The sequence below is a fragment of the Pipistrellus kuhlii genome, unplaced genomic scaffold (genome assembly GCF_014108245.1).
Source record: "Pipistrellus kuhlii isolate mPipKuh1 unplaced genomic scaffold, mPipKuh1.p scaffold_m20_p_14, whole genome shotgun sequence".
In the NCBI taxonomy this organism is placed as follows: Eukaryota; Metazoa; Chordata; class Mammalia; order Chiroptera; family Vespertilionidae; genus Pipistrellus; species Pipistrellus kuhlii.
In genome coordinates, this window is record NW_023425449.1 from 21662775 (window position 1) to 21675590 (window position 12816).

Here is a 12816-nt window from a genome sequence, read left to right on the forward strand (position 1 = left end):
TCAGAGCCCCGGCTGGCAGGCGGACTGTCAGAGCCTGGCGTTCAACTGGACTGGATGGTGGCAGATAGGGTTTCCTTCTGGAAAGTCTTTGTTGGCATTGTTCAAATTAGGTGAAAATTTCCAAGTAGCATGTAGCATGATACAGCCAAGCCAGTTAAAGTTGAGCCAGGGGGAAAGATTGCCCTTTCTCAAAACTTTCACCACTCCCTTCCTTACACATACACACACACACAGACACACACACAGACACACACACACACACACACACACACACACACACTATGCTTTAAACATATATGCACCAGTCTTCTTCTCTACCTTTTGAGGGCTTTCATGCTGTCCCACCATCTGGGACTTTTCATTGGCATATGCGACTCCCAGACACCCGGGGCATAACGCAGTGTTTCCAAACTCCAGCCGTTTGTTCCGTATTGCTCATGTTTGGTGTACTTCCCCACCATCTGTTTAATATATTTCTTTAAGTCGATGTACAGTTTTTTTTTTTCCTTACATACTTTCCAAAACCCACATAACTACTCTAAACAGAAGACCAGTATTTGTAATGCACATTAAAGATAATAGAGTGAAGTCCAACATAAAAATGGTTTGGCTAAAGGTTAATGAAATTCACCCTGAGTGCATGGCCCCACCCTAGAGAGTGGCAGGCATGGTGTGATCAAAAGTCTGAGCCTTGAATCTGCTACTTGTTAGCTATGGCCTTGAGCAAATTACTTAGCCTCTCCGAGCCCAAGTTTTCCCCACGCTATAATGGAGATCATAATAACCACATCCAGGCTGATTGTGAAGATTAAACAGATAACATGTTAAAAGTGTCTACCATACGGCAAGTGCTCAGTTAACAACTGCCATTACTGTTGTTGTAGTAATTGTGCTTTATGCCCTTGGCTCCTACCTCATGCTTATCTCTAATCAATTAAACAGATACATGGAATTGTGCAAGAATGGGGTATATATTTTACCAGATCCCAAAACCCCTATTTTTGGCTACCTAGAGGCAACTCTTATATGAGGGTATCTTCAAATGTTACAGGCTAGATGCAGAGTCAGTTTAACCTCAAAAGAAATAGTCTCTGTCTTCAACAGATCTGGAAAGACTTTGGTCTGTGGTCCTGATATTGTACTTGGCTGTTCAAGTGCTATTCTTCTGGGCACTGCCTTATCCTCCAAGGCATTTCCTGTTGTGTTGTTATAGCAACCCTACAGTCCTTCCTCTCAAATGCCTTAAAAGCCCCTGTGCATTTTCCCAACCTCTACCTCCTCTCTCCTCTAGTTTATCTCCAGTTCCTTTCTAGATTACCCTCTCTATCGGTGCCGTTTTTCTGTCTCTAGGATTCTTTCATCCACGTCTCTTCTCCTTACTCTGTTTTATTTCTATCCACCCAAAGCAGAACTTTGGCTGCTTTCCTCTTCCTTATGTTCCATCTTCTCTCCTTTAATAAATAGGTTGGGTAGTCCAAATAGATATAAAAAGACTGAAAGCATTAAATTGTTTTATATTCTATCATCAAAGTAAAAGTGAGAGCAGCTTATTATATGTTTTCTCCCAAGAAAAATAAAACTCCATACAATGGCAACTAAATTAATTTCAGTTGTTTCTTAAATTTAGTGTGGTTATAGGAATTATCGATTTAGACAAGATCATCTTTACTGCCGAAGCCGGTTTGGCTCAGTGGTAGAGCGTCGGTCTGTGGACTGGAGGGTCCCGGGTTCGATTCCGGTCAAGGGCATGTACATTGGTTGCAGGCACATCCTCGGTGGGGGGTGTGCAAGAGGCAGCCGGTCGATGTTTCTCTCTCATCGACGTTTCTAGCTCTCTATCTCTCTCCCTTCCTCTCTGTAAAAAATCAATAATAATAATAATAATAATAATAAAAGATCATCTTTACCAATTTTAAAAATAATTTTGAGTTTTTAAAAAATTTTATTAGGTAGCTAAGAGTGAGGAAGAAATATGAAAAAATGAGATGGATGAGCATCAGAGGTCATTAGAGAATGCAAACATTATTAATTTTTTGCTTTTTCTTCTTGGATTAAATGATAAACGTCGTATGCTTACTTTTCTGTTGTCTTAGAGAAACAATAGTTTCACTGCTTCCCAAAATAACTTTTTGGTAAATCATTTTTTAACATCACAATCTTCTAAGATTAATAGGGATCTGTGTTAAATCTTTTATTTTTAAATTTTCAAGAATTTGCTCATTCTTTTTCAATCATGCTTTGAAGGCCAGTCCATGTGAAACTGCTCTCCCTTGAGTAAGACTTCCATTTTGTCCACTTTGCTCTTCCCTGTTATTTAAACCATCACTGTCTTTCACTGGTTGATAAGAACATATTGTGTTTAATTTTTATTATAAAGGTAATATGTATCAATGTTTGAACATTTAGAAAACAACTAACGAGGGAAGATTAAAAGTCACCCATAATTTCAGCAGCCATTGCACCTACTCTTTTTCCTCTAAATATTTCCTTTCTTGTTTACAATTATGGCAGACTAAAAGATACACAATGATTTACAACGGCTTTTTCATGTCATAAAAGTTATTTTTTAGTAAAAAAATGTATTGCGAGTTGATGGGTTTCTTCCCAACTCTCACTGAAGAACTTTTAATTCGAATTTTATCATGTTAAAATTCACTGCATACTTGGGGACATTTGTGGCATTGTTTGCAGTGTGCTGTAGCTCTGTTTCTATTTTCTTACAGTGTTCTTGGGTGTGACCAATCTTCAAGCAGACCAGATTCAAATGACCAGCTTGTGTGCTCAGTGGCAGGTGCACCGTCATGCTACTGCCTACAGGATAGTTATAGAATCTGTCCAGGGTAAGTACAATTCATCTCATCTGTTTTTGTCAAGGATTGAAGACTTAGCTCTGTGCAAGTCACTATGGACAAAATACACATAAAATTAGGGCTCTCATTGAGGAGGCAGTATTGTGTTAGGGATCATGCAGGATATGGAGTCAAAGTGGCTGGTGAAGCCAATTATTGAACCTCTCCAAGCTCCACTTTCTCGTCTGTTAATGGTGAGACCATAGTGCTGATGTGCTGGCATCCTGCGAGGAGTAAGCTGAGATAAAACTTTCAACAGTGCTTTGCACACATTAAGTACCTGAGAAAACTTAGCTGTTTTTGGTAATAGGAACCCAATAACCAGGATTAACATACATTAAAATTAGTGCTATTATTGTGGTAGTTACTCAGTGGTGACCCAAGTTTGACTTGAATATTTTTCTTAGTGATTTTTATTTTTATTTTTGGGGTAATTGGTGAGCAATAGACTCTCATTCAGTAGATGGTATTCTGTATTTGTGCTGTTCAGGGCAGCTTCTCTAGCATTACACTTCTCAACTACATCAACAATTTTAGATTTGTTTCGAAGTTGAAATACTATAAATGTCTGTTTATGTTCATTAAAATGTCAAGAAAGACTGATTCCCCAAAAGTGAGTTTTTGTTAATTCTCTTTCTACATTATTAGCATGGATAATATTCGGAAAATAAGGTGAAATAATGAAAATTACCTTAATCAGATTTGTATTATCAGTAGAAAAGACATGTTATGTTGGAGAAACTATAGGAGATACTATGATTTTTAAAAAACCTTTTAAACTAATAAAATTGTTAATTAAAAAAATTTCTGGACAAATGATAATGGTTTCTCCATTTTAAAAAAGAAAGAGCTAATTTTGGGGGTCTGGATAAGAATGGATTTAATAGCTTATATATTCCTGGCAATAACTACATTTAAAATGCAGAAATCCCACTTTTGATCCAGTCCTGAAAGTAGAAAGCACAGTTTGTGAGCAGAGTTCTGACAGCATTTGGCACGATGCTGAGAATATGAGAATAGAGTAAGGGCACCAGGAGAGGAGATTCTACCCACCCAACCAAGGCATGGTCTCAACAATTAGCAGTTGAATTAAAACCACTAATCCCTTGATTCTCTGTGTGTGAGTCTGTAGAAATTCCTTTAGCCTGACACGGGCTAAACATAAATAAGTGGCTTTAATCCCGAATGAACATTGAATAAGGGAAAGACAGGACCAGTCACAGCGAATCTGTGGTTGTATTTAATATGATTACTGGGATGCTTAAGCAGGAGTAGTTGAAAGATATGCAACTCCTTGTGAAACAACTATCAAATCTTGAGTTATGTTTCATATATCTTCAAACAACCAGCTAAGTCACACTTTAATATTGAAGGGCTGATGTTTATTGGCATTTGTTAAGCTTTAAAAAAGACTAAGTATAACAATCACACTCCCAAATTACCCCCTCATGCTTTTATCTTTTTATAACATTCAAGAAGTTGACATGAAGGGACATAGGCTCCTGTGGATATATTTATTATCTTTCATAAAAAATATAATTATGTATATTTACATAAAATTATGTGAAAACTGGCTTATCAGTAGAATTAGTAAATTCCATAAGTACTCTTAACTAAGTGCTTTTAATTTAGCCTGTTTGCAAAATAAGTTGGGATTCTTATCAGAAAGTATGATTGATGTGCCCAGTGACATTGATCTGGTAATCCACAAGCTCTTTCTGAAGCCAGGATCTTTACTAGCAAAAAAAATATGAGTCCACATTTCCTTCTTATCTTCAAATTAACTTGTACTCCTTCAGTATAATTGTCAGGCTGCTGGAAGCCTCTTTAACAGAAACTCAATAGTCTCAAACAAGAATGAACAAAAGTATTTATTTTTCATCAACATTTATAGCTGAGAGATTTATGAGCCTACTTAGCCTACATATCATTTGTCCAGTTTTCTAGCTGAATATCATTAACCTACAGGACATCAACAGACTCCAAACAATATCCTCAAAAAGGAGTGTTGGGTGTGGGGAGTGAATGTGGAGATAGCAGTGAGGAATATGTTTAAATATTTTAATTTATACAATTTAGGTCAAGGAATAGTCTTTCTACTTTGGAGTGGGGGACAAATTAGATTGGGTTTCTTTCTTTTTTATCTTTGACCTTTTTCACCCATTTCTCCCACCCTTCATTGATTGTGTCTGGCAGCCACTAATCTGTTCTCTGTCTCTCTATGAGCTTGTTTTAGGTTGGGTTTCTTTATCTCACAGAGAAATGCGATCATCATCCTGACCACTGCATTGAGGGACTTGTGGTCAGGTGTGCATTCTTTCTTGGGCTGATGAGTCCCTGCTGTTTTAACTCTGTAATAGCTCCCATTGGCTTACATATATTGCCTTTGTATAAACTTTAGTGTTTATACCCCAGAGGAAATAGAGAGAAATGTGACCTAATTCTTCCATGTGTTGGAGAAACACTTTACCCAGGCTGACCTATTTCTAAATACCTCTGGCAAATTCCTACTGTTTGACAAGTAACTTTTTCCAGGTTCTTTCTTTTAAAAAAACTACACATGTCCACATACACACACACACACACACACACACACACATTAACACACACACACTCTAACACACACACACACACACACACATCACACACATACATTCCCTGTGATTTGGACATGTGCACTCATATTTTGGGATGAAATCAGTGGAGATCTCTGTTCTAACCATAATTGCTGGTCAGCTTTCATCTTTGGGCTTCAGTTTCTCTAAAATTACTCCTTTTGAGGTTTTTACCTGAAATACCTACACATTTCCAAGGTTTTTGTGAACAAAGGTAGGAAGGCTGTATCATTCAGATATGTTTGTAAATGGCAATAAAAGTGCAGATAAAAGAGACTTAAGCAAAAGGATCCATTTCTTGGCTAATACACTGCCAAGGTCAATAGTGTCTGGTTTCAGGCACTTCTGGATCTAGGTGTTCAAACAATGTTATTGAGATTAAATCTTGCTTCATCCTTCTGCTCTCCTCTCCAGTGCCTTCATTATCAACCAGATTCTGTGAGTTGGCCCCAGTCAGATCCAGAATTACATCCTATCAGCTTCTAGCTTAACAGTTTCGTTTAAGAGAGAGAGAGAGAGAGAGAGAGAGAGAGAGAGAGAGAGAGAGAGAGAGAGAGCGCTTCTCTTTATCAATAACTAACAAAAGTTCAGGAACTGAGCCATATTGGCTGTTTTTGTCAGATGCCCCTAAATCCATCATTGAATTCAAAGTCATGAAATAAATTGGTTGGATCTAGTTGATTTACCGCCCCCCCTCCTTTGTTCTTTTTTTTTTTTTTTTTTTTTTTTTTGAGGGAGAGTGGGGTTGTTTTCCTGTCCTTTCCAAATTATAAAGACCAACAGTGGGGAAGAATGGATTCAAAGAAAGAGGGAGTAGATGCAAGACATGTGAAAATCACAGATGTCCTCTACCCATGTAAATATTGTTACATTTTAAATAGCCAAGATACACCCCCAAAAAGACGATTACCAGAAGGATAAGGTCCTTTCAGGAGAGACTGAAATAAAAATCTGCTTTTGAGTCAGTCCTTCACTTGCCAAATTAAATTGTAGGCTTTTGGTTAACAGTAGGATAGATCACAGACAGAGGCATTTGGTCTTGGGTAAATCAGAACCCCTGAGAGCCTCCTTTAGTTCTGTGGATGCCCTGGAGTTTTGTCTCTCTCCAGCTGTTTTGAGTTTGACTTTGTATCTGAGGTTCAGCATAACATTTTCCTTCAAGTTCATGTATTTACACATGACATGGGCCCAAATACTACATTCCCTTTTTTATCTCCATTACTCAGTGAATTTATTTTCTGTCTATTAAAAAAAAAGTTTCAAAGGGTGTTCAATTTGTCTTCAATGTATAGCTGTTGAAATGTCAATTTTCTCTTTTTAACAAAAAGAGAGAATTGTAGCATTATGGAGAGCTACCTTACAAAAAGGGTGGGTAGGGTCATGAAACACAACCTACTCTCAAGATTAAACTTTTTTTCTATAAATTTTATTTTATTGTTGACAGTGTTATAGATGTCTCCCATTTTCTCCCTTTTAGCCCTGCCCTATCCCACTTCCATCTCCAACCCACAGGCCTTCTCCAGGTTTGTGTCCATGGGTTATGCCATAAATGTTCTTTGGTCAAGATCTGTCCCCTTTCCCTTTAACCCCCCTTCCTTCACTAAGATCTGTTTTTCTGTTTCATTCATTTATACTCTGGACCTATTTTGTTCACCAGTTTATTTTGTTCTTTATCACTTATAAGTGAGATTATGTGATATTTGGCTTTCTCTAACTGGCTTAATTCGCTTAGTGTAATAGTCTCCAGGTCCACCAATGCTGTCTCAAAGGGTAAGAGATCCTTCTTTTTTACTTCTGCCTAGTATTCCATTTTATCCTCTCATCTATTGATGGGCACTTGGCTGTTTCCAGATGAAGATTAAACTTTTTTTTTTTTATTGATTTTTTACAGAGAGGAAGGGAGAGGGATAGAGAGTTAGAAACGTCAATGAGAGAGAAGCATCAATCAGCTGCCTCCTGCACACTCCTTACTGGGGATGTGCCCACAACCAAGGTACATGTCCTTGACCAGAATTGAACCTGAGACCCTTCAGTCTGAAGGCTGGATGCTCTATCCATTGAACCAAACCGGCTAGAGCAAGATTAAACTTTTTGAAGCTGTAACATTATGATGAGGCATCAGGGTATTTGAGACACATGGGAAACTGGAGCATGTACTAGTATATCATAAAGTCCCAGCAGAATATCCTGGATCTTGCATATTCTTTGATTGGGGAATCTCAGTAACTATTCTTAGGATATTTTGGTGAGTCAAATTGTGGCATCATTATCAACATGACAACAACTCAGAGCATGCTTCACAAGAATGAATGCACAAAGACAGAATTTTTTCTCCCTGTTCCAAAAAATAAATCAACTCCCTGCTTTTGGCATATGGAGTTGAGGAAATTAGTCATCATTTGATCAGTTTAAATGTTTCCCTTTAGGGCAAAGCCATTAGACATGAATCACACATGCCAAAAGCAACATGGATACACCCCCATTCATGTAACCCCTCTTTGTTAGTACTGGGAATCAAACCATACTGTTTCCCATTAATTTTACAGTGACTGTTCCAGTTTTCCAAAGATTTGTAGATTTTTTTTTTTGAGCAGTAAAACCCATTTATATTCTTATTGTCAAGCGTCTGTAAAGAGCATGGGTTTCCACAAGAAATAGAGGAGATGACAGAAAAGCACATTTCTAGAATTGATTCCAGGAGAGAACCCTGGAAACTTTAATGGCGATAGATGGATATGATTCACACATAGGATTTAGGAAATGTTTGCATTACAGGTGGCTCACAGTAGCTTGCAAGAGGCTCAAAAGTTGTGGTTAAGGATTAGAAAAGAGCAGCTTTTGAGGGGTGCTGAGCCAGACTGAACTTGGACACCAGGAAAGCAGAGCACAGGGTTACTACCATTTCTTTGCTATCAAATTCCTTTCATAGCAGTATATAACCTCACAAACCCCTCAATAATGTTTTTATTTCATCATTTTGCAAAACACATGATAAAGAAACTATTGAAGTAGACCTTAATTCATTCTGAACAAATGTATTACTAAAGATTATATTATAAAGTTCACTTTGATACTCTTTAATATTCACAATTATAAAAATAAATTTTAAATTTCACTGAACAAATGGCTTTAGTATATATTTTTCAAAATCAGGATTTGTCCATTGACAGAAATTTAACTAACACATGTTATGTTTGTTCTGACAAATGTAAATATATATGTTTTTCCCCCTGTATGTTAAAATATAGATTGGCATTTAACAGATATTATACTTTCAAAGTAGGAAAAAAATATTTAACATTTTTGTATTTTACACCTAAAAAGGCAACTGGTTTTTTTTCTATTTTCTTTATATTTAATAAGCTGCAGATAACATTTTGAAGGAGCATTTTTAACCACTAAATAATATGTGTGATGTTAGTTAATGTCCTATGAGTAGTTACTGAGATTCCCCAACCAGAGAGCAGGCAAGACTTAGGACACTCTGCTGGGAGATTATGATATAGATATTTCCATTCCCCAAATGTCTCAAATATATATTTTTAACATTGATTTTTGAAGTTCTAGAAATAAAGTTATGTAAGGCTTTGGCTAAATGGATACTACTTAAGGATCAGATGAAAATCATTCTATGAGGGGAAATTTGCATAATTGTTCTAGAGGGAAAATCACATAAATGGAAATTTGTGTGATATAGTGATTCTTTAAAAAAACAAAAAACAAAAAACAACCCCACACAAACCCACACAATTATTTGATACTAGAGGCCCGATGCACAAAATCTGAGCATGGGTAGGGTTCCTAGGCCTGGCTGGCTATCAGGGCTGATCAGGTTCCTTGACTCCCCACCTCCTGCCTTCCTGCCTCCTGTTTCCCTGCCTCCCTTGCTCCCTCTGTGCCCTGCAGCCACCTCTGGTTGCCCACCAGGTTCTGTGCTTCCCTCTGGTGGTCAGTGCATGGCAAAGTCAGTGATCAAACTCCTGAGGGGACACTTTGCATATTAGCCTTTTATATAAATAGATAATTCCTTGAACAAGTATAATTCATCATAGAGTTACTGATTAGGCCAGGCAAATCACTTATGGTTGGCTGTTTTTTAAAATTTCATGTTCATGTGTTTTGTTTTTATTATAGATACACAAAAGCAAGAATCCACTGTGGGTGGAGGGACAAGCAGGCATTGCTTCTATGGACTTCAGCCTGATTCACAATATAAAATCAGTGTTTACACAAAGCTTCAGGAGACTGAGGGACCAAGTGTGAGCATAATGGAAAAAACACGTAAGTCTAGTGCCTTCTCTCCTGATCCCCATCTCCTCGACAAATCGTTCTTAGGCATCCTGTTTGGGTTAAAAAAAACTTTATTCTACTTAGAAGAATAATAGCTATTTTCTGCCCAGGGATATCTATAATACAAGTTTTATTTATTCCTTCTATCCAGGCTCAGAATTCACTGCATGTGGCTCATTGATGCTTCTGTATGGTATTTTCCCATCCTCCATATGCTCCACAGGGGATTATAAGGCCATATGATGGCAAAGTGCTTGAAACAATGACCTATATTGTGATCCATATCCATAAGGAACATTTGTGGTATGTGGAGTGTGAAATGAAGTTTAAGCACCGGGTCCTGACATTAAAACAATGGCATATGACCACAGCCATGGGGGTGGGCATGGAGCCAACATGTTCCAATTGACTGACCTTAGAGTTATTGCCTACTTAAGAGGCTCTTGTACTTCTTCCAAGTTGGCTGCAGATCTGATGCACTGAAGGGAAAGGCAAAGAATAAAATTAAAACAAAGCACTCTTTACATGTTCTAAAGAGCAAGGAGAGTGTCAGCTTCTTGGAATGGCTTTTAATCAAGGAATCCTGACCTAGAGGCCACAGGCATTACAGTGATTAGAACTGCAGTGAATTCTGGGGGACATTTGTGTGCTTAACTCGGAATCTTGAACTTAAACTCAAAATCCCTGAGGATCTGTGTCAGAAGAGGTGATGGGCAGTGGGCTTTCCTTGGAAGCCCCTCTATCATCTGTGTGACACTTTTTTCCTACTGGCAATCGATTAGTCTTTCAGTTGATCTGGGACACGTGGAAGAAATCATCAATATGTGGCTTTCAAACACAGAAAGACAATGTTTAATAAGTAAAATCATCTATTTTTTTCTAATACAAAGACTTTCATAACTGAAATATTCAACATTATATTACACATGTATTTGAGGTATAAGTCGCATACATAAAATTCACCCGTTTCAAATGTACAATTCAATATTTTTTAATACAAAGAGTTGAGCAGCCATCACTACAATCCAACTTTGAGACATTTCACCAACCTAAAGGTTTTTTTTATATCTGTTCAGTCAATCCCCAGTCTCATCTTCACCCCCAGGCAATTTACTTTCTTTTCTTATATATTGGCTTTCTCTAGACATTTCCTATAAATGAAATAGATCGTATATAACCTTTTGCATTTGGCATTTTTTCACTTAGCATATATATATATTTTTTTAATTTAGCATATGTTTTTGAGATTTATTCACACTGTAGAAAGTATCAGAGGTTTGCTTCTTTTTATTGCTGATTAGAATTCTATTTTATGGATAGAGGATCATGTAATTTTAAACTTATTAGAGCCCTGGTAGTGCACTAGATTTATCATCAAACAGGCTCAGTTGGGGCCCTTTCAAGCATTGTGGCCTTAGGCAATTCAACTTCTCTGAGCTTCTTTTTGGCTCATCAATAAAATTAGATAGTTACTCTCTTAGCCCAGTGAAAATCCAGTGGAAGAGAATGTGTTGCGAAGCTTTCAATTTGTATCTCATTGAACAAATACTTTCTGTCATCACTTAGAGATCACAAAGTGATGGCTATTGGGTCAGACATGTTGGTTTGCCTTTTTTTTTTTTTTTTTTTTTTATTATATACTTTTTAAATTTTAGAAAACTCAAAAGTTCTGACAAGACAGGACACACCCTCACAGTGCCAATCTACTGGAACCAATAACCGCTGTCTCTTTTAGACAGTGTCTGTGATCTCAAGTTGTTACTGTTTAATGTTTGGGCTAGTTCTTTGCTCATATTCATTACTTGCCTGACCTCTGAAAACATTTTACTTTGTGACCTGGGGCCTACTTTCCTTCCCCTTGTATTAACCCCACGACGCTTCACTACCAACTGAGGGTTAAATTGAGCAGCTCTGGTTGATGTAAATGTTTTCCTTATGTTGGGGACATCTGTTTTTTGCAGCTTCCACGCTCTGGCTCTGGTGCAATCTGAAGCCACGTAGATCAGGGCCGCTCCTTCTTCTGTGTGACAGCCCCTCATATGCTTGGAGACAGGGGCCATCTGTATGCCACATAGAGAGTATAAACACGCGTCACCAGTTTATTGTTCTTCCTACCCAAGGGATTCTTTGCCCAGATGTTCTGCTCAAACGTATTGATCTGTCTGCCATAGCCTCTCATTGATTTGTTCTTGATTTATTGACTGAACTTCAGACATGCCTCAGTTTTCCTCATTTAAAAAAATGCATACATCTTGCTTCCATAGATTTTAAGATAAATAAATCTGGCTTTAATAGCATTGGGTGGTGCTTTGAAGAAAGCTTTGCAATCCTTATTTTAGTATTAACGTTTCTCTCCCTTTAGCTTTTGAAACGTTTTCACTTCAAAAGTTGCCTTTAAAAGACAACAGTGATATATATTTATACTAATGCAACAGAAGGTATAAGGTGCATTGTCAACCTCCCTATTTCTTCATTCTTCCTTTTAAATTTGTATCAGTTTGGTCTCCTTTAAGAAAGTCTACCTGATCCATATATAGACATATATCGATATAAATATATAGATATGGGCCTGATAAACATATCAGACTTATATAATTTTTTTTTATGTTTCACAAGAGAGATCATACCGTAGATACAATGACTTGCTTCATTTCACATAATAATGTCTAACAGTTTCCCATCTCAGTACTATACAATGACCTCATTCTTTTAAATGTTGAATCATTTTTACTCAGTTTTATTTTATTGGCTTTTGGATTTGGAAAAGACCTTAAAATTCATCTCTTCCAATCTTCCTGCCAGTGAAGGAATTCCCTTTACAAAATTCTCGGCAAATAACCAGTCTGCCTGAGCTCAGATCCTTCCAGCCACTTGGCACTTACTATCTCCCGAAGCTGAACATCTTCCTCTGCTAATGGCTATGATTAATTGAAGATTTTACCACATATTCAACTGGAAAAATAAGAATTTTCTCAGTCTTTCTTAAAAGTTTAGCATCAAACAAGGTAGAAAAGAACACATAAAAAATAATATTTAGGATGCTTGCCTTATGATGCCATAAC

At 37.3% G+C, this 12816-nt stretch overlaps 1 protein-coding gene across 3 annotated transcripts in view; it reads left to right on the forward strand.

The window, feature by feature from the left end:
* Positions 1 to 12816, forward strand: part of COL14A1 (collagen type XIV alpha 1 chain) — a 175504-nt gene that overhangs the window by 80019 nt on the left and 82669 nt on the right. For all 3 annotated transcript variants that reach the window (XM_036436874.2, XM_036436876.2, XM_036436877.2), the window contains exons 23-24: positions 2724 to 2840; positions 9599 to 9745. In XM_036436874.2, the coding sequence (XP_036292767.1) occupies positions 2724 to 2840; positions 9599 to 9745 (264 nt within the window). The remainder of the gene's footprint in view (positions 1 to 2723; positions 2841 to 9598; positions 9746 to 12816) is intronic.